At 36.6% G+C, this 26,981-nt stretch overlaps 2 protein-coding genes across 2 annotated transcripts in view; one reads left to right on the plus strand and one right to left on the minus strand.

The window, feature by feature from the left end:
- The window catches only part of LOC150096122 (uncharacterized), a 135,979-nt gene that overhangs the window by 61,565 nt on the left and 47,433 nt on the right, over nucleotides 1–26,981 (minus strand). The window lies entirely within an intron of this gene.
- Nucleotides 297–15,386, plus strand: LOC150096123 (organic cation transporter protein-like). The gene is made up of 7 exons (XM_090409616.1): nucleotides 297–304; nucleotides 868–1,015; nucleotides 4,699–4,793; nucleotides 8,887–9,101; nucleotides 11,316–11,497; nucleotides 11,832–12,042; nucleotides 15,349–15,386. Exons 1-7 carry the CDS (start codon nucleotides 297–299, stop codon nucleotides 15,384–15,386), a joined length of 897 nt encoding a protein of 298 aa, XP_090265742.1.

The following is a 26,981-nucleotide window of genomic DNA, read 5'->3' on the forward strand; positions in this document are numbered from 1 at the left end:
CTCATTCGCTTTTAGCTTATTTAGCCGATATTTCGATTTTTTGTTTTATTTAGCCGATATTTCGATTTATCATTTCATGTACTGCTTTGTTTGCTTGTTTATTCATATTGTTCTACTTGTTTTGTTTTTATTTAGTGATGGAAATCGTTGATGCGAAGTATAGAACAATCTTCGGTATTTGTATCGAATTCGGATGGGCAACCGGTTATGTGATTTTACCGGGTATTGCGTATCTCTTACGCGACTGGTCCCATATCCAATTGGCAATTACCCTTCCTTGTTTATCTTTAATTTGCATGTACTGGTAAGTGTAATTAAAACTATATATTAAAATAACGATGTTGAAGTGCACTAATTTAGTTTTAAACAACTGCTGGCCTGGATGATATTTCCTGCGTAATTACTAACGTCACAACAGAGATTAAGCGCGATCATATTTATTTTCAGATAAGTCGTCTGCTTACGAGATTCAGACATAAATGGCGATGAGAACGATATTATAGAGGGCTCTAGTGTCTCAGCTACTGAAAAACAAACAACTAAAGGACTGGTAGTTAACGAATACGATCTTCGATTAATTTTGAATGTTTTTTATTGAAAAAAAAATTAGATGGTGTAAAAAAAATGAGAATACGCTGTTCTCTTAACTTTTATTTCTCTATTTTTTGGACGAGAAAATTGTATTTACTATTGTATTAACTAAAGCCTCAAAGGATTGTTTTATAGTCAGTTTGTCTTAAAATACAAACTTGCTTTAAACATACACCTATTCTATTTGCTGCGAAATACCTTTTCAGAGGTATTTCTGGCATACGGCTTACACTACTGTAACTGTATTTAATCAACTTAACTTTTCTTCTACAATAGGTTAATTCCTGAGTCTCCCCGTTGGCTTCTAACTCACCAAAAACACAAAGAAGCAAAGAAAGTATTAAAACAAGCTGCTAAAGTAAATCGTCGGCAAATAGACAACATAGATGCTGTTGTGACTAAGCTGTGCTGTCGTTTGAAAAAGGTGAGGTTTATTTTCTTATTTATTAATTTCTAAACGAATGTTAATTGTTTCCTACATGAATACAAACTTGTCGAGTCTCCCTTTTCAACTGTATTCTGAAAAACAAATTTATTCTTCACTAAAAAAAATAATAATTATAAATTCACTTATTTACTGTTTTTAGTATTAAATATCTCATGTTGAAGGTTACTTCCAGCAGCAGTGCTGCCATTTACGCATGCGCAACATATGGAAACTTTCCTTGATATGAAAGGCTCTAAATAACTTTAAAGTCGTCTAAGTTTTTTTTTTTTTTATTCCCGTAGGGAGTAATGGAGTTATTTAGTCCTACTTTTGGAAAATCGGGTGTGTGTGGGGGGGGGGGGGGGGGGATTGTGAGGGAAATCAGCTGGTGTTCACCTTTTAGCCGTCACCGAATTGCTGAGCCCATGGCTGCAGATGATTTTTAGAAGCATAACTGCAACCATCTCGTGATCCTAAACCTAACACTCGTACATTGATTTTTTTTTTCCCCCTGAAATGCTGGATTAAACACCAGGAGAAAACCATTATTACAGTTCAAAGTTCGATTGAATCATGAATGGCAAGGTAAAAAAAAAAAAAAATTCTTTTATTTTCGCCTAGGATCAACCTAGTCGAAATTATAACATAAAAAATTCTATTAATTAAAAAAGTATATACAGGTAACCCTCGTATAACGCGGTTTCGATATAACGCGGTCTACAATTTCTAGTAACCCTTTATTTATTTATTTTTTCATATTTTTCAATGCGGGACTTAAAAATCAAATTTATCTTCGTTAAATTTGTGTCTGCCGGTATCGCGCAAGTAGTTATAAGTATCAAATTTAGTTTTATTGCATCACTGAATAAGGTATACTGTACAGAGGCTTTTGCAGTCTGTGTCATTCTCAACAAATAGTGCAATTAGAGACAGATGGAATAAAAACGGCGCTAAGTAATAAATCACATGTCCCCTCTCACAGAAACTGCGCTGTATAGACTTAAGCAAAACCATGTTGCACTGAAACACAGTATCTAACTAAAAATTATTGTCCAATTTTTCAGTTATGAAATAAGTCTTTGTTGTATTGCATTTGAAATTCTCGATGTCATCATGACAGATCACAAAGGCTAACTTAAAAAAAGACTACCAAGAATTGAAACATGCCATATAATGAATGTGCGAGTTCGCCTGCCACCTCAACCGCAAACAAGAAGCCATAAAATTCAACCAAGGGTTGAAACGTTTGTGCGAGTTGAGCCCGCTGGTAACGAGAATTTTCATCGGAACGATAAATGACACCCTGTTGTGAATGTGTTAAAACTAATAGCGAATGTTGTTATGACAGTTTCAGATGTTATGGAATTCGATTGAAGAGAATTAGCATTTCAATCCAACACTTGTCGGTTGCTTTTGTCTTTGGGTCGCGCGATCTTTTGTTAATACCGCACCAGTCATATGCACGTCGTTATAGCTGCTCTCTCGTGTAAAATAAAATTTAACTTGTGCGTATTGTAATAATTAAAAAAAAAAACTTGAATAATTTATAAGCGTATAAAAGGATATCGGAAAAAGCGTATAAATCGTTGACGTGCCAGCAAAATTCTCAGACGTGCCACCTCTGGCACGAGTGCCAGAGGTTTGCCATCTAGGGTTTACTGTATAAAGTGTTTGTTGTTGAAAATTGTCTTCGTTTTCTGCCAGGAAAGAGCATTTAAAATCATAAGTGGGTTAATCTTAAGCTGAGCACTTTATTTTCTGGTGAGTTACATACATATGAGAATTATACAAATGATATCCAAGAGATTTCGAGTGGTGACGACCTCTGGACACTTAAAGAACATCTACGAAATGTTGTTTCTGAAGACAGTGATGACGATTAAAATATGCGCTTTATTTTGTGTCTAAAACATTTATGCATTACGTGCAATGAAATTTATGTATAATTTGTAATGTTTATAATTTTATACTACGTATTATTTGTCTTATGGTTTATGTTTTCTTAACTTACATGAATTAGCAGAATTAAATAAAAATATTGTTTTAGTTGGATATGTCATTGTTGTTTATATAATTAAAAAAAAACGATTTCGGAAACTAACCCTACTTTTTCTATGTGATCTAAGTCTCGTATAACGCGATTTATATAACGCGGCATTTCTATGCAACCTAACATATAATAATACAGGGTTACCTGTATTATTAGACATGTTACCCACTTAAATCTGTTTCTGCCCATTGGTGTTAGGAATGGCGGACCATCAGTTAAAACCCAAAGCAAGCATAACCAGAAATTCACGTTTTGGTTTTTACAACTTCTGTCCCAACACTCTCTCGCTAGATCTCCGTTATATAACGGTGTTCCAAAACAGAAAAAGGTCTCGATAAAGATTCCTATCTAATATATAGTCCCGAGAAAATGGCATTTGCTTCCCTAGCGCTAGAACTACCACCCCAAGCAGAAGAAAAAACAAAATTACTTTCCAATCACTGACCACAGGAACTTTTTCCCTTTGTAAACTCGGATTTTTAACCCTACAACTCAAATCGACTGTAGAATTCCCCCATTTCAGACAACACGAATGTTAGAGTTGAAATGACTGTAGTTATTGCTTACAGCACTTGTACATCATGGAATCAGAAACTACCCCTAGACTGTATTTGGAATAAATTTCTCATATAAATTTTTGTACCCTTAAGTACAATATGATAATGGAAAACTAAGGTTCCTGAAGGATCAGTCTTTCAGCAAAATTATTAGACAAAATGATCATAGCGTGCTCAACATCGAAGGCATTACAATTCTAATAGGCATTTATTAAATTATTTAATCATTAAAATTATTAGACAGTTAAGTTAAATTAAAATACACATTGCTTAAATAGATTAAATGTATTTATTAACTGAATAATTCTAATATAGGCCTGTGTAGTTCAATGAAGTGACGTTTGCTTCCAGAGTACTAGGCTGCCCAAAGAAAGACCACAGTTCGATTCTAGTCGCCGACGAGAGGAACTTTTTCTAAGCCTTTTTTCGTCTAGTTCGAGTTAGTCGATCTCTGGCACGTGTTTTTTTTCTCCTGGAAAACGCGGGTTTTTCGTCTCGTTATCTTAAGAAAATCGATCATAGAACCTAGTATTTCAGACAATAACAGATTATTTTAGGAACCCCGAGATGGCGGCACTTGTTTTTCGTCTCTTCACTAGATGCCGCGTAAAATTGGTAATAGTCTTGGGTAGCTATGTGACTGGCTACCAGTGGAGATTGAACTGCTCACCCAGTCTCTATAAAGTTAGATAGTACTAATATGGCTTTGCCTACTCCCTAGAAGGGAATAAAACATGCCCTTCGAAAGTTCACCTTCAGATAGTTGACAGACATATTAATCTTCATCTTAATTGTTTCGGATATAATTCCAACAAAAAAAAATGCATTCAGCGGAAAACTTTAGATTCTAATTCCATGAAGGATACAAGGTACAGTTCTACGCAATTGTTATCTAGGCTGAGTCGGGTAGTCCCAGACATTGAGATCATACAAAACTGATAGACGTTACAGACGGGCGTTTTATAAATTCACTTATTTTAAACCCAACTGCCCTTTTTTTTCTTTTTTTTTTTGAAAACCACTCCGTTCTTCAATCTGCATTAAATTTATTAATTGCTATCTTACTATTTTAGGAAGAAAAGCATAAGGAGATCAAAAAGGTAACAATACTTGATCTAGTAAGAACCCGAAAGCTCAGAAAATGGACTTTGATACTGTACTTCAATTGGTAAGGATCGAAAAAATAATAATAATAAAAATTGATAGTATTTTTTATTGCAGATCGCAAACGAAAAGTATCACTGCTGCTAATTTTTTTAATCTTCTCTATATATTATTTAACAATGTTTTTTTTTCTTTTTCTGTCGGTGACATTGGTGTTAACGTTTTATTTATATTAATAACCCCAAATTCTTATTCTATGATAATAATAAACTCATTAGATTTGAAATTGCAGATAATGCTCCCCCCCCCCCAACTACCACAATTGAAACGACTGACTTGCTCACAGGATCGAAATATATTTGTGCACTAAAATTTTGTCTTCGAAGGTGTCTGCTGCGTATCCTCGGTAAATTCCACGATGCTGTATGGTGGGGGGGGGGGGGTTACTCAAATAGATGCTTCTGTGGATTGCGGAAACACCTAAAGTCATATCTGATCTCAAGAAAAACAAAGATATACAAAGTACTGAAACCAGTGTTAACTCATGCCTCTGAAAACTGGGTATTATCAAAGGCAGATGAAAGATTGCTGGGTATGTTCGAAAGAAGAGTTCTCAGATATATTTTCGGAGCAGTACAAGAGAATGTTGGGAAAGATATAACCATGAAGTATACGGATTATTTAATGAGCCAGACATTAAGTACATAAAAATAAATAGATTAAGTTGGGCTGGACACATTATATTCATGGATAGTAATAGAATGGTTAAGAAGATGTTTAATGCTAAACCGGAAGGGAAAAGAAAAACTGGAAGACCTAAATTAAGATGGGAAGATTTAGTGATGCAAGATATTAAGGTTTTAGGAGTCAAAAATTGGAGAAGTTTAGCATTGAATAAGAAAGACTGGCAGAAGTTTCTGGAGGCTAAGGCCCACAAGGGTTCTTGAGCCTACGATGATGTCTGGGGGAGGGGCGGAAGCCATTTTAGGATCGATTTTAGTCATCGATAAGGGGACGAGGTAATTTTTCTAGTCCTGTTTTTTACCTTTTAAGAACAAATCTTGCGTTTTTAAGTCCGAAACTCAGATACAGAATACCAAACTACAGTACATGCAGATAAATTTTAGTTAAGAAACCTATACCTTATCCTATCTAGAACATTAGAGGGAATACACACAATCTGATTGGTTACAGGTCGGGATATCATCGCCGCCGGCTCCTCCCATATCGTAATGATTAATCAGTTATAACCAGTGGCGGCTCGTGCCGTGAAATCGTGGGGGGGTGCTGCAACTTTCGAAACATACATACACACTGTAAGTAGAGTGTATACGTGTTTGGATAAAATATCAAAATTATGGTAAAAATAAACATGGAAAAATATTGTTTATTATCGATAAAATTATACAGTTTGTATAATTCAAAATTACTTAAAAATTACTATAACAAATGTTTGTCTTTAATTGTAATGTCCAAATAATTAAAGAACGGAGTAAACACGATAAGCACTACGAACACTCTACTACTGGCGCAAACTGCATATAAACAACAGTGGAACTGCACGACGGACAGTGCCGAATTACGCTAATAGCTGGCATCTCACTATGATGTGTATATGCTTGCGCGCGTAGCTATATGACACTGGTAAACACAGTGCTGCTAAAGTCCTTTGCCCTCCTAAGTGCTAAAAGATGGATTTTTATTATTTTTTATAGAAAATAAGAGAATTGTATAGGATTGTTGATGATAAAATTAAATATTACAAGCAAATATAAATAAATTAATAAATATATTTATGTATCGAGAAAAATTGGGGGTGCTGCAGTTCCGCAGTGCCTATGCAAGAGCCGCCCCTGGTTATAATTATAAAGGCTGCTTACAATTTGTGACTAGGTGGTTGTTCAGGAAGCTAATGCCTTAAGTGTAGAGTGCAAGTACGTTTGAGACCTCATGGGATTACAGTTAACGTCAGGGATAAACAATATAGATGACCCTTTTTTTTTTGGAATGCTTCAAGAATTGAATTAATAAAATATTTTTATGCTATTGCATCACGTAAACGTGTAATACAATTGAAATTAATATAATTTTTAACGTCCTATAATTTTATTTTAAAATATTTTCATTCATTTTCATTTAAAGACATTCATTTTCAACTGATATAATCACAAGAAATCATGTTATCCGGTAAATAATGATATCAACGAGTTTAGTTAGCCCTAGTTTGGCCAATGAAAGTTCTTGCCGTATCCAGCGGCTAAAGGTCGCCCAGCAAGATCAAGAAAGGTTACACTTATTTTAAGTGGTGTTATAAGAGAATCTCAAAAACATCCAGTGATAATAATGATGGAAGCCGATAGTATTTTATTATTCGCTACCGTTATCAGGTTCTTATTAGATTAAAAAATTCAGTGGAGAAATTACTTATAGTTATGTGCAACTGTACTTTAATTGTGAAGGTTCTTTTGCGTTTTAAGATTGAATAAAGTAAAAATTCAGTGTTGTAGTGAAAAGTGTAAAATTCGGTGTGTATGTGTACGAAACTTGTTAATTTTATTTTTAGTATAGAAATTGATACCTTGTTTGCATTCTCGCCGGTTTAAAAGAAAAAGAGAATTTCCTCATCCGGTCCCCCTAACAACAAAAAAAAAAAAAAAAAAAAAAAAACTCGCAATCACTATTATATGGGTATAACAATTTTTTCGATTTATCTTCAAATGTTAATTTTTGGAGAATTTATATCAGTATTTTTTAAACTACCATAACACTTAAATTCTTCTTTAGTTTTCTGCAGACTTTAATTCCTGAATAATATAAATTTACTTTAAATATTAAAATCAGTTATCTCTTACAAAATGCCCCGCGAACACGTCTGATCAACTACTGCGTCATTAAATGTTTTTTTCATAATTACAGTTTATTCCGCTAGATGGCAGCCACAATCAGTTTCTCGAAATCAATTTTTTGTGGAGCTAATACTATATTTTTAATTATCAAAGAGCCATAAAATGGCAGCCATTTTTACATTTGAAATTTTTTGGGGGGACGGGGGTGATAAATTTTCTCCTTTCCTGATAATCATGTTTAGCCAATACCAACTTCATTGCTTTATACTGTTTTGAAATAAATTACATTGACAATTTATTTATCACTAGGTTAGACTATAATAGATTTAGTTTAATCCTTTATCCCAGTGAGAGCAAACAAAGTTTGCGCCTGAAAATATCTTCAGGACTAAATATAGTGTTGTACTATCTTATCCAGTAAGTAGTGCAACACCAAGCAACTCGTGGCAAAGGTGGAGCAAGCTACCAGGCACTTCTAACCCAGTATCTCCCATAATGCAAAACACATTTCCTATGTGGATATGTATACTGTTATGCATTAAAGGGATTGGCCATCTACCCAGACTAGTTTCGACCTTTATTGAGGTCTCTTCAGTGTGAGCCAGGCCCAGAGCTGGAGATACCAGGCAGAAGCAGTAGCAAGTCATCTGTGCCTATGGGAGTTGCCAAAAGGTTTATCACCTTTTTTAAGTCCTGAAGATATTTTCAGGCGCAAACTTTGTTTGCTCTCACTGGGATAAAGGATTAAACTAAATCTATTATAGTCTAACCTAGTGATAAATAAATTTTCAACATCTTTCTCTAAATCCAGAGTAATTTTTAAAAAAGGTGATAAACCTTTTGGCAACTCCCATAGGCACAGATGACTTGCTACTGCTTCTGCCTGGTATCTCCAGCTCTGGGCCTGGCTCCCACTGAAGAGACCTCAATAAAGGTCGAAACTAGTCTGGGTAGATGGCCAATCCCTTTAATGCATAACAGTATACATATCCACATAGGAAATGTGTTTTGCATTATGGGAGATATGGGAGATACTGGGTTAGAAGTGCCTGGTAGCTTGCTCCACCTTTGCCACGAGTTGCCTTGGTGTTGCACTACTTACTGGATAAGATAGTACAACACTATATTTAGTCCTGAAGATATTTTCAGGCGCAAACTTTGTTTGCTCTCACTGGGATAAAGGATTAAACTAAATCTATTAAATTACATTGAACTGAATTTCTTTAAGTTATCATACAAAACAACACTATAATGATATCGTTAATTAGTTTATATACTGATGTTTTTTTTTTTCTTTTTTTTTTTTCCTAGGTTCGTTAACTCGTTTATTTTCTATGGCTTATCTTTAAACACTAATGATTTTGCTGGTGATCCGTTCGTTAATTTTATCGCATCTGGTGCAGTGGAATTTCCAGCCTACTTCGCTTCTATATTTAGCATCAAATACCTTGGTCGAAGAATATCATTAATGGGAACCATGGTGATTGGAGGACTTGCCTGTATGCTGACTTTAGCAATACCACAAGGTAAATACATGAGTTATTGTGTGTTGTACACTAGACTAACATAATACTCTAAAACTAGCGTACTGATTGAACTTCGTCAATGGAGAAGGTAAGAGAAAGAACAATTAAGTTAGCTGAACAAAAAAGTAAAATAAAATAAAAAATATTATATACAAATTCTGCTTAAATGTAATGATGTTGTAAGTTGATCATTTCTGGATTACTTAAATGGGCATCATCATTTTATAACTCATGATACATCAAGAAAAACCAAATGCGTCATGGATTCAAATTGGAGATGAGATGGCCGTATTTCAGTTTATAATACAAGAAGGCCTGAATTATTAACAGAATGGAAACTTGTTGGTAGCAGTAGGCAAAGGTTAACAACAAAGAAGAGATAGCCAGATGAAATTTTTAGGAATGCGGGAATTAATTGGATGAGAAAAGCAGAAAAGAGAATGCAATGGAGAGATCTTTATCCTGCAGTGGACTGATTCAACTTGAGAAAAAACAAAATCAGAATATTTGTTATATCCTCCATCGTACAGAAAACAGGTAGTGTAATAGTATTCCGTATACAATTTTGTTAGAAGCGAAAAAAAAAAAAAAAAACGAATAGGTGAACTCAAATTGTAATGAGTGTGTATTGATGTCCATGGGCCTCAAGTGTCTCCATAATGCAAGAAAACTACGTTTTGAAAACAGCTAGTTCAAATTCTCTGTCTGGGATACAAGGGCAACCTTTATAGACATCGTTCAACTAAAAGCTGGTGTCACACAGAGCTGATAACGTTTTTGCTCTCAGAAGTTTTTTTTCCTCTCTTTTACAATACAAAACACACCATAATTAATACAAGATATACTTCCTTCCCTGTAATCATAAATAGAATACCTTTTTTGAAGGTCTAAATATAAATTGTGAGTTCGTATTGTTGTTCACAGAATATTTCCTAAGAATGAGAACCGATTTCTGATTCTGTTTTCTCACAGAATGCGACGTATTCTGTGAGATGCTGGTAACAGTTGGGTATAGTTCGATCACAGATGAGAGAACTCTCGACAGTTCTGCGCATGTCAGAAGGCGAATCCATTTGGATAATAGGATAATCAATCCGTTGGATTGATTATTCTATATAATCATTGGATGAGTTTATTACACGTCGGAAAATTAGGTTTTATTTTCTGAACATTCTAGTTTTTAAAGTGGTAACTATTTTCCTTGTACAACAGTTGTAAAATTTTACGTATGAAGCACGTGATTTCGTATGTTGGTGACGAATCTTACAACCCTTATTCTTTTCTGCCATTCAACATGAATTGACAGATCCACCGTAGCTCAGTCGGTATAGACGAAGCCCTTTATATATGTTTATTAATCTAACCTAATCGAACCCAGGTCGGAAGGACCTGGGTTCGATTCCCGTCCGTTACGTGAGAAACCTGGTCTCTTTCGACTAAAGGTGAGTTAGCCGGTCACATATGGAGGTGGGGGATTTTTCTTCCCTCAGAAGAGGAAAATCGGCCTATGACCACACACACACGGATTACAGTTCATAAAATACATACTTGAAATACCTCACTGGAGGACTCAACCGATCCTAAGAGACGGTTGAGGATAATTGGTTGGACGTACCCCCACACGACAACAATATGAATTGACTTTTCTTGGCACTCTGCTAGCTACGGTTCTCTCAACTGTGAGCGGTTGAGAGAACGGTATATGTGTATTTATAAGTAGCATCAAGCTCCACAATGATCACGCATTTTATGGTTATTTTAATTCAGTTAATTTTAACTCCAAATCCTCCAATTTTAGGAGGATTTTGAGTCGTCGAGTAGTGTCGTGATGGTTTGAAATGTTTTGTGAGTGCTCATCAGAATTTCAAGAATCTCAACGTTCACTGTAGTGAAATGCTTTGTAAAGAGTTTGTAAGCAGAGAATGACAAAACGATTTAAAAATAAATAAATAAATAAACTAATGTCCTGTCTCTGAATTGAGAAGCATGTCCAAGTACATATCCAAAATACTTATTAATAAAAACTGAATTTCGTTTAACCAATAAGTTATCGGATACTCCAAGTACTTCTTTATAAAGGATAAAACTCTAAAAGTATATTCAAAACAATGCAGTTAATTTTTTTTGTCCAACTTAGCGCTGCTAATATTACCATGACGTCCGCAATGGTAATATTGCGGACGTCATATATAACTTTTAATATTTGTATTGCAGACATTATTTGGGTGAAGAATGCCTTGGCAATGTCCGGAAAATTCTGTATCACAGCATCCTTTGCGATTGTATATGTTTATTCTGCTGAAATCTTTCCTACGGTTGTTCGAAATGTCGGTCTTGGGTCCAGCAGTATGTTTGCCAGAGTGGGATCGGTCTTGGCCCCTTTTGTGAAGGAAATCGTAAGTTTTGTTTTTCCATTAACAATAAATATTTGGTCTTTGGAATTAACGTAAACGAATTCATAATTCATTCATAATTAAACTTTTTTATCATTAGTTTTAAAAAGTATATAATCACTGTATTTTAACTGCAGTGCATGAAAGTAGGTTCACCTGGAATTTTATAAATACAATGGCGATGTTTGATGAGCGACAGAGAATTGTGATGAGATTGTTGGATTTATTTTAAATCAAAAGTATGTGAGATTTTTCTGAAAATGTTTAACTGTTATATTTCCTGTATAATTATCAGTTAGAAATAAGCGTTTATTTATTTATTTTATTATTTTTGTAGGGAAAAGCTACTCATCCATCTGTCCCTCTAGTCATCTACGGAACCATGTCTATAATGAGTGGATTACTCGTCTTATTTTTGCCAGAAACCAATGGTAGAAAAGTGCCAGACACATTGGAGGAAGCTGAAGGATTTCAAAGGTCAGCACATCTTAACACAGTTCGGCCAGAATATATGTACTCTCTCATTTATATTACTTTCCTTGACATAAGTAAGTTACTCTTGCAGTCATAGAAACGTAATTAATGCTAACCACTTTTCTGAAATGCCCATAAGAGGCCTCATTGGCATATGAAGATTGCACGGCCCTTGGACTTGCGTTGAAGACATTCTTAAGGTGGTAGCTAAATTAAGTACTCATTTTATTTTTCTCTTATTTCTTTGAATTAATATCTCGAGACTCGTCAGAAAATCTCCTGATGATACTACTGGTGTAAATAACTGACGTGGGAGACAATTGCCCCTTAATTTTGCTGACATTACAATGTCCTATTGAAAGCCAATATTTGTACTTTTACCCAAGTTCACTCCACAACTCATCTATTTTCCTTATTTCAAAAAAAGTTTATATTCTTTTATTACATTTTATACCAAACTCACGCACCAGAGGGTGCGGAACCTATAGCATATTAGTGCTGTAGGCAAAGTTTAATGTAGGAACCGATTGCTAATCTTTTGTGTTTTAAACATTTAATAGGAGTTAACAAATTTGGGCTTGTTTGAGTTGGGTTAAACATTTTAATATTGGAGAATAAAGTATATCTATATAAATACGTGGCTGGCCAAAATCTTAGTGATATTATAGGCCTTTCCCAAGGAGACTGTCCATCGACGGTGCCAATAGCAGGAACTCCACGAAATACCGAAATTCATATTTATACCAGAATGTACACTTACTAAACCAAAATGTGTTCAGAATTCGGTTTAGGAAAATCTGACCATTCGGAGGACTCCCACAGGCCGAGATCAAGTAACTCAATCTTGAGGTGGGAAATGAGCAGGTGCACTTTATACGAAGCTACACGCGTATATGATGGCCTGTGCAAATTCACTCAACTTATTTTTTTATTTCTCGTTCATTTTCTCACCGTTATTTTTTATTTTCTGTTTCTTTTATTATTTTTTTTTTCATCCACAGACGATTAATGCCAGTGTACTCAACAGTAATAAATTAGATAATTATTACACACAAATATTAATGAATCCCGTCTCCAACCACAATAACTACTTTATCCTTTCTTCAAGTTTTAATGCATAGCATTATACATGTCCGCAAGGAGATGTGCTTTGCGTTATGGGGGATACTAAGGCAAGTGATGAGAAGTCATACCACCTTTACCACGAGTTGCCCCAGTCCTGAAAATACTTCAGCCGCAAACTAAACTGAACGAAACCTAACACTAAGAAACTGTTCGGCATATAAGCTTTTCTTAATGTCCCATTCAGAAAAGGTTGCATGCTGAACAGTAAAGCGGGAAATTATGACCAACAGAGGAGTATACTGAGATCGGTTGCTGGATGGAAAGAATATTGACAGTGCATGGAAAATATTTCAAAAATACTTAAAGATGCGATAGCAAAATGCGTGCTGAGAGTTCGAAGAATAAATAGGGTAGGAGTGAAATGGATGTGTAATCTTATTAAGCAGGAGAGTCGTAAGAAAAGGATGATGCGGGAGAAATATCGCGTGCATAAGGATGATGTCAGTTATAATAATTATAAGCAGGAGGTTAGAATACTCAGAACTGTTGTAGGGAAAACTATGTCTGTCTAAATATGAAGAGAAACTGGCTCTGCAAGCTAAAGACAATCCACAAGAATTCTATCGATATGCTGCAAGTAAAAGAAAGAATGAATATGAAAGAATAACTTCTAAATGCAGATGGTGTGAGGTTGACAGATGCAGAAGAGGTTGTTCAGTTAATGAGTGCCCATTTTGTTAAAGGTTGTTATCAACCTGGTGTACGCGACATTGAACTCACTGCTACCACTTCACTAGATGAAGAAACGCAGGCGTGTGAGCCCGAGATATTAGAGCTGTTACACAATCTGAATAAGAATTCAGCAATGGGGACTAACGGGATATCAGCATGGATGCTAAAAGAGTGTTCAGCCGAACTGGTTATTTCTTTGACCAGGCTGTTTAATACGTGTCTCAGAACAGGAAAGAATAAATAAATTGGTCAGGGCTCGCATTCAGAAATCAGTTGACAGTGAATCTCTACTTTGCAATGAACTAGAGAAGGGGAATAGATACACGATGATACTTTTGGATTTTGCTAAGGCTTTTGACAGAATACAGCATGGAAAATTGTTGCATAAATTGGAGAATACGAGTTTGGGTTATAAAATATTAGTGTTGATAACAGGATGGCTGGCAGAGAGAGATATCAAAAAGTGATATACGGTGAATGTGAGTCTGCAAGATTAAAGGTAAGTAATGGTGTACAAAAGGGATCAGTCCTTGGTCCACTGTTATTCAATCTATACATTAATGATATTGGGAAGGATTTGACAAGCGATATACAGTTACTTGCTGATGATGCAAAGATAGGTACAGTAATCAGGAATGCTGATATGCAGTACTTGCAGAATGATTTTAAATAGACTGGAATTGTGGGAATAGACAAATGAATGTCATTTCAATGTTAATAAATGCAAAGTCTTGAGCTTTGGTGTGATAAGATATCCAATGACGCATTATGTTGGTTGGATTATGCTAGAAGAAACTTTGACATGTAAACATAAGGAACTCATTTTGTCTCTTTAAAAGGCCTTGATAAAGCTTCACTTGGACTATTGTGCAGTGCACAAGTCTGGTCTCCTGCTTTCCTTTGTGATTCTGATACAGTGGAGAGAGAGAGAGAAAGAAAGCAAAAGAGAGTGTTTAAAATGATATCAGGATTGTGGAACACTGATTATGCAGACAGATTGAGAATTTGTAGAACTGCAGACGCTAACAAACAGGAGAAAGAGTGGTGATATGATTGAGACCTACAAGCTTCTGAAAGGCTCATACAGGATTTCAATTTATGGAGGGTGGGGAATGGACAAGAGGGCATCCTTGGAAGCTTAAATGAATGCCGCTATGAAGGGGATAAGGGTTAGATTTTTCTCTCTGAGGCTGGTGTGTGATTGGAATGGATTGCCATTGGATGTTGTGAGTGCAAGCAGTGTGAATGAATTCAAGAATAAGTATGATAGCTGGTGTATGTAGTATGTGGCCTTCTCGATGAGTTCCTGACTCCTTGGAGGTCTCTCTTAATAATTACTTGCTGGCGTATAATTCTCAACTTTGTGGCGAACTACCTCCCCCCTCCCACTCCTTATGAATTGGAGTAATCCTTGTAAACTTCCAAATCAGAAAGGTTATTCCCATTCTCAGCGACACATTTAATACTACTAAAGTATAATTAGCAATTCGAATGGATTTTTTTTATTTATATACATTAGTTCATCTAATGATAGAATTGTTTTATTCTAAATGACTTCATTATTTTTGTTATTTATTGACTAGCTTACGGTGGAATAATTGAATCACCTATACCCAATTAAAAAAAATGAGTACGCGCCTTCAGATGTATTTTAATTTGATGTCTTAATTTCATGACTTTTATTCATTCTTCTCCTTTCAGAAAAAAATTACTGAAGGATGGAAAGAAGAAATCAGAAGAGGTCTTTTTATGACAAGAAGAAAAGAATGAGAAACGTGAAAGAAATTTAACTAGAGGGTTATATTCCCCTCTCGAATTAAAAGATGATAAAACTATAGAGGGTTTCACGTCTGCACCCAATACAATGATGCATAAACGAGAATGGTTGCAAGTGTGATCTGTGAACATCAGGGAAGTGGGCTGATAGTGTCGATCAAAATTTTTTTTTCTTTCTTCCAATCTGTTGCATCCCTAAGTTAACACCACTTGGTATAGCAATTATTTTTGTCGAACAGTTGCCAGAAAATGACACTAATTAATTTCTTCATGGTGTTGTATAGCCGTTTGGTACATAATTAAAACGATTTTTATCGATTTAGGTCTAGCAATTTGATTTTTCTTATCCTGATTTCTTTTTGGACGTTTGACCTGAATCCATTAGAGTGGAAGACAGCATTAGTAGTTCGGATTCAAATTCTTCCATATGCACTTATGTCATTTATAGAGTATTTTTGGAGATTTTACTATATTGGTTACATTTTACTTGGCCATTTCTGTTAAACAAGACATTCTTCAATTGTGGAACTTGAATCCGAACCACTAATACTGTCTTCCACTCGGTTGGATTCAAAAATGTAATAATATTATCTGGAACTGCATTGAAACAAGATAGAATATTATGCTATGTTTCACGTAACGTACGGTCTTTTGCAGAGAATGACAGGTACCGATCGAGGTAATCCTCGAAGGCAGGAGTGTCAAACTGACGACCCGCGGACTGCTGATACCCCTAAAGCAATTTCTTGCGGCCCGTGACGCCTCAAGGAAAGATACGAAAAAAAAAAAATGAATGATATTGGCTAGCAACTGTTCGCATGACGCAGCATGCGTGCCCATGTGAATCCAGGCTACGCAAGTTTATAATTGCCTGCTACATTCAGTCAGCGATCTCTGAAGCACATGTCAGTGCGCCAAACACGAATAAATTTAGTTATAATAATGTAAGTAATTATATAAATACATTGTTATAAAAAAATTGGTATTAATCATATATTTATTCACCCAGACAATGTCGCTTTTTAAGACAACAGGAAAAAGAAAAATTGCTGATGAGGGGATAAAATTGCAAGGAAAATTCGATTGGAATTATTCTGCACTGAAACAATGGGCAAAATTGTGTGCATTATTTGTAACGAAACAGTTAATGTCGTCAAATAATATAATATAAAAAAGGCACCACGATAAAATTCACAAAGAACAATATGCACACTTTAAGGGTAAACTGAAAGAAGAAAAATAAAAAAGTATGAAGAATTCACTTCAAAGTCAACAAGTATTTTCAAAAATTATGAAAGATAATGAATCAGCAGTGAGAGCCAGTTATGAAATCAGCTATTTATTGGCGAAACATTCCAAACCTTTTAGTGACGGTTCCTTGGTTAAGGAGTGTATGATAAAAACAGACGTAAACGTCTGTCCCAAAAATGTGCACGCATTTCGCGATATTTCTTGTCCAGAAATACTGTGATGGAAAGAATAACCGAAATGACAGGATAATCCCAGTTGCAATAAATATCCACAAACGTACGGTTCTTTTCAATTGCACTTGACGAAAGTTTCGATATTCACGACGTGGCTCAAGTTGCTTTGTTTCTTCAGGCTTGCGACGACAATATGAATGTTACTGAAGAGTTCTTGGAAATGATTCCCATCCATGGAACCACTACAGGAGAAAGACATTTTTTGACGCCGTGTGGAGCATTTTGGAAAAATACCAACTTCTTCTGAACAGGCTCATAGCAGTGACAACCGATGGTGCTCCAGCGATGACAGGTAAAAATGAAGGTGTTTACGAAGACACACCTTCGGAGAACCTAGTGATATCAAGGAAACAATCTCCATAGCAGGAATATCATCATCGGCCCGTTTCCAGCTAACCGTTCAGTTTGGTTGGTCATGATGTTTTCGCTCATGAGTGTATGTCTGATAATGCAGATTTTCGACTAGTGTGGTATCCTTCTATTCCGTTCGAGGACGGGTTGAGTCCCCTCCTAATGAGGGATTACTGGCGTATTAATGCAGCCGGTTCCACTGATCTGCTGCATCCCCGTAAGGGCAATATTCGTGACTGTATCCGTGGGTGTTCATCAGGCCGGTTTGCGGGATGAAAAAACCCAGATAAACCAAGAGAAAAACCCTGCTGTTTACGCCCAAGACTGGCTAATGGCTATAGCTGAGGTAGATTGTTAAGTTCCTCTCGTCTACGGGTACCTAATTAAAATTAAACCAGATTTATGACACGATAATGAAACATGCCAAAAAATAAATAACCAATATTGGAGAAAAACGAATAAGTACTACACTATTTTAACTTTAATTTGGAAATCGGTAGATTAACAAACTTTCATCATCGTGAAAGTTGAGTGCATTTCTGCCAAGTGTGCGATTCTATACAGGAAAGAAAATACAATAGATAATCTGCATCCATCTCATGTTATTTTTCTATATCTCATGTACGAGGGTGGTCTGAAAAGTTCTTGGCCTCGACAATAGATGGCAACACAATCGGTAACAGTTTTCTATTCTAAGTTGTTACATCTGTCGTAAGCATCCATGCGAAACTGCAAGTCATTCTATCAACTGGTTTGTTTTATACAGCTGTCTGAAGCCAAAGTGTTGTCTGTATCCCCTGAAATGGGTAAATTTGAGTATAGTGCGGTTATAAAATTCTTTGTAAAAGAAGGTTTAACGCCAAAAGAAATTAAATTCATTTGAAGTTCATAAAAGTTTATGGGCACTCTTCTCCTTCGTTTTCGACATTTAAAAAATGGGCTGCCGAGTTTAAACATGGGCGTACCGGCCTTGAAGATGATCCACGTGAAGGACGTCCAAAAAGTGTAACAACACCAGAAATCATCGATCAAGTGCACGAAATGGTGTTAGTTGAACGGCGAGTTAAAGTGCATGAAATTGTTGAGACTATAGGCATTTCAAAAGAACGTGGGATATACTGTATTTTGCATAAAGAATTGCAAATGAAAAAGCTTTGCACAAGATGGGCGCCGCGGTTGTTCACAGCAGATTGAAAATGCACTCGCATGAAAATCTCTGAACAGTATTTAGAGCGTTCTAACAAGAATAAAACTGATTTTGTGCGTCGATTTATTACTATGGATGAGACTTGGATTCACCATCACACGTCAGAATCCAAACAGTGGACAGAATCCGGTTGTTCAGCGCGAATGAAGTCGGTTCCATCAGCAGGAAATGTCACGGCATCGGTGTTTTGTTTATTAATTATCTTGAAAATGGTAAAACAATAACCGGGGATTATTATTCCGATCTTCTAACCAGACCAGAAGAAAAAATTCGTGAGAAAAGAAGAAAAAATCATCTTTCATCAGGACAATACACCTGCCCACAAAGGTGTTTTGGCTATGGGAAAATTAAGGGATCTGCACTATGAATTGTTGGATCATCCACCCTATTCTCCAGATTTGGCTCCCTTTGACTTCAGTCTCTTCGCAAAACTAAAACCCTTCCTCGCTGGTCAGCGATTTTCTTCGAATCAAGAGGTGATTGCAGCTGTGGAGGGGTATTTTGCAGATCTTACTGAGAACCACTACAGGGACGGGATAATGGCGCTGGAGCATCGCTGGAATAAATGTGTCAGTCTTATGGGAGATTATATTGAAAAATAAAAATAATTTTGAAATTATAAATTCGTTTTTTCATTGTTAGGCCGAGAATGTTCCAGACCACCCTCGTATACTTTATTGCTGGCCTGCTTGGGCGAATGGTTATTATAGCTTCTCTTCGACAAACAATCTGTAAAATCGAAATCCTACCCCCCCCCCCCATAGGCATGAATGTTTGACTGTTTCACTCACACAAGATGGAAGGGAGAAGTAGACCCAACCTTTTTGCATTTTAGAAAGGCTTGTCTCAGCAGTTGAATTGTACAGGATGATTATTATCGCAATCATAGTGCTTTATAGGATTATTATTATTTATTTATTTATTTTATTTTATTTTATTTTATTTTATTTGCGGAGGTGAGATTTAATTGGAATTATGGACGAAGCACCTAGAGCCATTGTGTCCGTTATTTACGTGTCATTATTGCTGGTTAGCTTATTTAATAGACGAGACATGGCTACTCAGTATGCGACCTGCGAACTCAACTTCAGTTAAAAGTGCCTTTATGAATTTCTTTGCGCCTTAGCCGGAAATCGAACCTATGTCTTTCCAACCAAAGGAAAGGCAGACATCCTTAAAAAAAATTACAACATTTAACCCTTAAGGAGTACTTCGCTAAGATCAGACAAAGAAGGTATTGAAATAGCATCGAACAGCATATTTTTTATTATTTTTTCTTTTGAAAGCGTTATATGAACTTCGCATGTTCATCCGTAACAGGCTTTTACAAACATTATGGAGTAAATTGAAATTAAAATAAACATTATGGAGAGGTACGTGCTCTCCAACCCATGGCCTGTTGGTTGGAGAGCAAGTACGCTATTCAGGTCGGCAAACCTACTCTTAACATTGAGCTCTCTGCGTTTCAGGATTCTTTGATCGTTAATGTTTTTTTATGTCATTAAGATTCTGGATTTACCCCAAACACAGTTTTATTGGTAAAATAAAACAAATTCTCAAAGGGAATAGGTGAGCTCGTTTACCCTAGCTTTTTTTTTTTTTTTGAAGATTGGTTGCCAGCCGGTCTCCACCCTTCAGTAGTCACTGATAGAGAGTTGAGGCTATCAATACTTAGAGGGAAGAGATTAAGGCAGAGACATATGTTGCCATGTCGTAGTCCTAAATAGGCATATGTCTGAAATAGTGAGAGTGTTGTGGTCGTTTTATTTTTAGTTGTTCGATTTAAAATCCATTTCCTGAAGGAAAAATCTTATTTTCCTGTTTCAGAAATCGACTTTGTAAACAGCCTAAGAAATGTAATAAATTTAGTTTAATCCTTTATCCAAGTGTGAGCAAACAAAGTTTGCGCCTGAAAGTATCTTCAGGACTGGGGTAAAGTGGTACAACACCAGGCAACTCGTTGCAAAGGTGGAGCAAGCTAACGTCACTCCTATCTCAGTATCTCCCATAATACAAAACACATCTCCTTGCGGATATGGATAATGTTATGCATTAAGGGAAGGGCCACTACCCAGACTAGTTTCGACCTTTATTGGGGTCTCTTCAGTGGGAGCCAGGTCCAAGTGGAGATATCAGGTAGAAGCATTAGCAGGTCATCTCTACCTATAGGAGTTGCCAATTGGTGTGCCAGCCTTTTTTAATAAATTACTCTGGATTCAGAGAAAGATGTTGAAAGTTTATTTTTCACTTGGTTAGACTATAATAAATTTAGTTTAATCCTTTATCCAAGTGTGAGCAAACAAAGTTTGCGCCTGAAAGTATTTTCAGCCTAAGAAATGCTTATAGAAAAATTTCATCTAGGAGTAGAATGGAATTTGGCTTTCTTCAGGCGCTAATAAAACATTCCATTTTCACAGGTACGTTTTATTCGTATATACAACCAATTAATCCCATAAACACTGGTTTTGAGTCATAGCATTCGATAGATTAGTCTTTCCCTTGACTCAACGTCCACTTGAGTTTGAAGTATTAAATGTCGTTTTAAATGGACACAAATGCACACTGAGATTCATAGTATCCTTTGCAATTACTGGCAAAATTATGACTTCAACTTTTGCACCTGTTTCTTTCATTGTATAAAGGGTAAGCATTATCTTTGGAAAATCCCCTGTTTTATTCTAGATTAATTTGGACAGAAAGAGGATGTACAATTAAGTCTTTGAATCAAATAACAGGATCGCAGGGGAACTGTCAACTGTAGCTATTAAGAATATGAATGTCTTTTAAGGATTTCTGTGAATCTTTACTGAAGTTGCATTCTACGCTTATTTCCAGGATAGGAAATGGTCCTTAGAAACTGTAACATACAATTATTTTTGCTTGTTCCTTGTATCTGGATTAACAGTACTCTTCCGTGGCATTCTTTCTCATCACAGCCTTCTCTTTCGTTCTCCATACTTCGCATCCTTAACTGCTTTGCCATATTTTGTAGTACAACTACTTTTTTTTTTATTTTACAATATTGATGCATCGATGTATTCGTGCTTCCGGTATATCTGAATTAGTGATTAAGGTTATTAGAAAAGTTAGCAAAAAAAGAGCATCCGAGAGATAGCACTTTAATGTTTTTTAGAGGATAGTATCTCTTTGTTAAAAGGTAGGTATTGTTTACAGTAGAGGGACAGAAAAGTTGGATAAGTGGAATGGATACGCCGATTCTTTTAGATTTCGCCAAGGCATCTGACAGAATTCCTCACATGAGGCTATTATACCGACTACGCAAAATATACTTGTGGTATGCGCTGAAGTTTCTGTTAGACAACCACGCTAAAGATCTAAAAGGCGACCAGTGGGGTATAGTGAGGGTTCTGTCTTTGGATCATTCCCGTTTACTTGTATGTCAATGACTGGAAATGGTCTGGAGGGAAACGTTCAATTATATGTAGACGATGCTAATTTCGGTCGGTAATAAAGGGACATTTCTGATGCAGAATCCTTGTACATAGACTAGATTGACTTGAACAAACTGATTCTTTGGCCAAATGTTAATGAGTGTGATTTTAGGTTTCATTGCAAAGCATGCATTTTTGGTTGTAGACATTGCAGACTAAGTATCACTGGGTATATTGATGGGACGTGCTGCTAGTGGTTGAGGACGTTCGAGACTTAAACCTCATGTAGTTAACAATGAATTAAAGCTTAGAAGCTACATTACTCAGGTGACTAAAACATCACGTCGAATAACTGCAATGTTAACAAGACTAGAGGATTACTGTGCTCGGATATGATTACGTAAGTTGTTTTATAGAGATGACGAAACTGCCAATAAGAATCCAGCGAACATGAGTACTCTAATATTTTGTCTGTGGAACTTTGTATATGAATATATGAAGCCTTCATATTTTGAGAATTAGACAGAGGGGAGATTCCATAAGAACATGCAAGCTAGTAAGGGTTCATAGAGTATAGATACAGGGGAAAACTTTGCAACTCATGGTACGTGTGTGGTGTGGAGGAGAGAACTTGGGTTCATCCATGGAAACTGAGCAAGTATGTTGGTAGGAAGAATAAGCGGTCCAGACTGTATTCATGGTGAGTAGTGTGATTGGAAGAAGCTATTATTGGACACTGCGAGTGCAATTTCGGTGAATATTTCAACGAATTATACCTTACAGTGGGAGTATCAAGGCCTTGTAAAGAGACAAAATAACATCCTTATCTTTACATGTGAATGTTCGTTTCAGCATTGCAATTACTTTTCAGTTGTATTTGCAATCTTTGCTACATGGCCCCTGAACTTCAACTTCCTATCTATTAACACCCGTCCCTGGCATCATCAGTTTCTTTAAGCATATTTCCATCAATATAATATGACATTGGATATCTAATCATGCCGAAGCGAATGACTTTACGTTTACTGATGTTGAACTGACATCCATTTTCCCATGCCCACGATTCCAGCCAATTCAAATCATTCTGCAAGTACTGCATATCAACAGCATTCCAAATTACCCCTATCTGTCTTTGCATCATCAGGAAATATCTGTATGTCGCTTGTCAAATCCTTCCCAATATCATTAATGTACAGATTGAATAACCGTGGACCAAGCACTGATCCTTGTGGTACACCACTTGTTATCTTAAATCTTGCATACTCACATCCCGTGTATATCACTTTTTGATATCTGTCATTCAGACTTCCTCTTATTCATACTAATAGTCTATAATCCAAAATCTATATTCTGAAATGTATGCAAAAGTCTTCCATGCTGTATTCTGTCAAAAGCCTTAACAAAATGCAAAAGTATCATGGTGTAGCCATTTCCCTTGACTAGTTCAATGATAATATTGTTATAGAATGTGAGAAAGTTGCTAAAACATGATCTTCACTTAGTAAACCCATGTTGTTCATTGCAAAGTAGAGATTCACTGTCGACCCATTTCTGAATGAGAGCTCTAACCAATTTTTCCAAAATCTTCACCACAACACCAGAGATACCAATTGTTCGATAGTTGGATGTTGGTCTTTGCATCACCGTTATGCAATGGAATTACCATACATTCTTCCCATTCCTGCAGAATCTTCCGTTTTCTCAGACTCATATTAAACAGCCTAAGGAATGGCCAGTTCAGCTGAACACGCTTTTAGCACACGTGCAGATATCCCATCGGTCTCTATTGCTGAATTCTTATTCAATTTGTGAAACAGCTCCTCCAATACCTCTTCCATTTATCATTAAATTTATTGGTCCAAAAAAAACCAGTGTAATCTTATTCTAAAATTAATTCAACCTATAGTGCATTAGTACCGTGTATGGGTAGTGGGTTGGGAAAGGAGGAACTTTTTTACATTTGATTTAAATGATTGTAAATTGTATTCCTTTGGAAATATAACAGGGGGGGAGACTATTCCACAGTGCAGCAGTTGAAGGGATGAAGATGGAGGAAAAGAAACTTGTTCTGTTTTGTTTGTTTCTAGGTGTACTGTGAAGGAATGTTGTGCAGTAGCTGCACGTGTTCCAACGAGCTTAGTGCTGAGTGGAGGAATTATTTGATGTTATATCAGATGGGCATTTTCCATGGAAATCTTACCGACCCCCCCATATGCGAAAGTGGTGGGGGGAGAGAGAGAGTTGGTAAGACATTAATAAGTCTAATTGCTCTACTCTGTATTGAGTCAAGCATTTTAAGAGAGAGTAGGGGGCTCCCACCCCATATGTGGGAGCACTATTCAATAGCTGAACGGATTTGAGATTTGTATAATGTTAGCAGCTGTTCAGGGGTGAAGTAACGTCTTGAGTAAAAGAGAAATCCTAGTTTGTTTGTTTTTTTTTTGAAGCTGAGGATACAATGGTTGTGATGTGTTTATTTCAAGAGAGGTTTAGTGTGAGGGTAATTCCAAGAAGAGAGATCTCAAAGTGTCTGAAAATTTGGGTATCGTCAAAAAAAAAATAGTGAGAAAAATGGTTCTTTTTATGGGAAATGGTACAAAACTGGGTTTTATTGAAAATGAAAATTGATGAGGTTATCTGAACCCCTTTGCAGGATGGCTTGGAGGTCGGAATTGAAGATGGTAGTGGTTGATGTTCTGTAGGTTGAGGTTAGTTGTGTAGGGTAAGGTTTATCAAATGAAATCGTGGAGTGTGATGTGGTCTGCAAAACTGTGTATTGGGTTGAAGGTCAACTGAACTAGATCGTTGATATATGACAGAAAGAGGGTTGGTGAGAGAACAGAACCTTGTGGAACCCCAGCATTAGTTGACAAAGTCATCAATCCAACTACAGAAGTCCAGGGTTAGACCAAATTATGGTAGTTTGCTTAGCATGCCTTTGTGCCAGACCAGGTCAAAAGCTTTGGAGATAATCAAGTGTAACCATTTAAGATTCGCCAAATTTCTCCATGGCATTTATCCAGAGATGGGAGACATATATGAGCAGATCTCCTGTTGATCGACTGCGACGGAATCCATACTGGGGGTCGTTTATTATTTGAGTACCTTCAAGGTAGTGTAGGAGTTGGGAATTGATGATCTTTTCCATTACTTTAGACAGGATTGAGGTAAGCGAGATAGGGCGGTAGGTGGACGGCAGTGACTTGTCACCCTTCTTGGGAATGGATTGGATATAGGCCAATTTCCAGTTTATAGGATAGATTCAATGGAGTAAGAGAGTATATAGAGGCGACATAGGATAGGAGTCAGTTCTGGTGTGCAAATTTTAGGACAGCTGAGGGAATGCCATCAGGGCCAAGAGACTTTTTTGGGTCTAATTTGCACAGTATTTTTCTGATCACATCCTTTCAAAAGGATACAGGGGCATTTTATTTTGGGTGTCTGGAATGGTTGGGAGACATTTACCATCGTCAGTTATGCATGCATTGGAAGCAAAGTGTGAAGCCAGAAGATTGGCTTTTTCTGCGAGTGATGATGCAATAGAGTCATCTGGGTATGATAAGGGTGGGTTAAGGCCAATTGCTTTGGCAAGAGGCCAAACAGCTCGGCTATTATTTGAACATTCTGCTAGTTTCCTGCTTTTTGATTTTTTTAACTCTGTTTTGGAAGCATTGATTGTTTTTTTTTTTTTTTGCATATCTTTTGGGCTTCGATATAAGCTCTAAACGAGGATGGGGTTCTTGATTTCAGTCAATTATGGTATGTCTGGTGTTTCATTTGTACAGCCTTGGCATATCTTTTGGAGTATCAGAATTTGGTTAGGGAATGGCAATTCAGAGAATGTGTGGAATGTATGTTTCCATGCCGGTGAGGATTACTTTGGTAATACGTTCGGTGCATATGTTTGGGTTAGAAGGCCGGAAACAATAGTCCAAACATCGGAATGTGGCATAGAAGTTGGGAAGACTGTCCCACTTGGCACTATTATAATGCCAAACTATTCTTATATGGGAGTGTCTGTATAAGAATTGTTGCCGGGGAGGGGAGATGAGCACTCGATTGTGGTCAGAATTACCCAGGGAGCTCACTACTTTCACTGTGTATTTGAAGGGGTCATTGCTGAGGAAGAGATCTAGGGTGTTTGGGGAGTGGTTTGGTTTATCTGATATTATGGTTAGCATCTGAAAGAGTTGTGTAAGGTCGTTAGTAATGGCAAATGTTTCAGCATCTCTGTCTGCAAGATCTGTACAACTGCAAGAGAAAAGCCAGCTGGTGTTTTGTACATTAAAATCTCCTAGGAGGATAATTTCGCTGTTGAGAAAGTGGGATTGGAGAAAATCAATATTTAAGGAGAGGAAGTTAAAGAGCTCAGAGTAGTCGGTTGCTTTGGGGGGGGGGGGGGGAGGGCGATAGAGACAGCAAATGATTTTGATTGAGTGAGGGGAAGGAAGATTTTCAATCAAAGAAGGTCAAAGTTGGGTGATTCTAGGTTGGGTACTCTCTGGCAAGGTATGTCAGAGCGGATATATGCGCAGACACCACCCTTAGGACGAAAGTTGTTAAACAGTCACTAGTTTGGAAGGTTGAGATAAACAGTGCTAGTGAAGCGTAACTGTGAGCTCAAAGTTGCATACACCAGATTGATAGCTTTTAACAAAATGGGCACTCATTAACTGAACAACCCTTCTGCATGTGTAACCCTCACGCCATCAGGATTTAGATGAGTTATTCTTTCGAATTCTTGTGGATTGTCTTTAGCACGCAGAGTCAGTTTCTTTTCATACTCAGACTTTGCTTTCCGTACAACAGTTGTGACTATTCTAGCCTGTTGCTTATAATGTTTATAAGCAGCAGGCTAGGTCATCCTTATGCAATCGGTATTCCTTCCACATCGTCCTTTTCTTACGAATTTCTTGCTTAATAAGATTACGCATCCATTTGACTCTTATCCTATTTATTCTTCGAACTCTAGGGACACATTCTAATATCGCATTATTCAAGAGTTG

Source organism: Typopeltis vanoorti, chromosome 19 (assembly GCF_054136105.1).
Source record: "Typopeltis vanoorti isolate ZY-2024b chromosome 19, IOZ_Tvanoo_1.0, whole genome shotgun sequence".
NCBI classification, from domain to species: Eukaryota; Metazoa; Arthropoda; class Arachnida; order Uropygi; family Thelyphonidae; genus Typopeltis; species Typopeltis vanoorti.

Bases quoted from the DNA above. Each gene is read 5' to 3' on its own strand.
- LOC150096123 (XM_090409616.1), top strand. The intron at 1,016-4,698 runs GTGAGGTTTATT...TTACTATTTTAG, and splicing joins TGTGCTGTCGTTTGAAAAAG to GAAGAAAAGCATAAGGAGAT. The intron at 11,498-11,831 runs GTAAGTTTTGTT...TTATTTTTGTAG, and splicing joins CCCCTTTTGTGAAGGAAATC to GGAAAAGCTACTCATCCATC.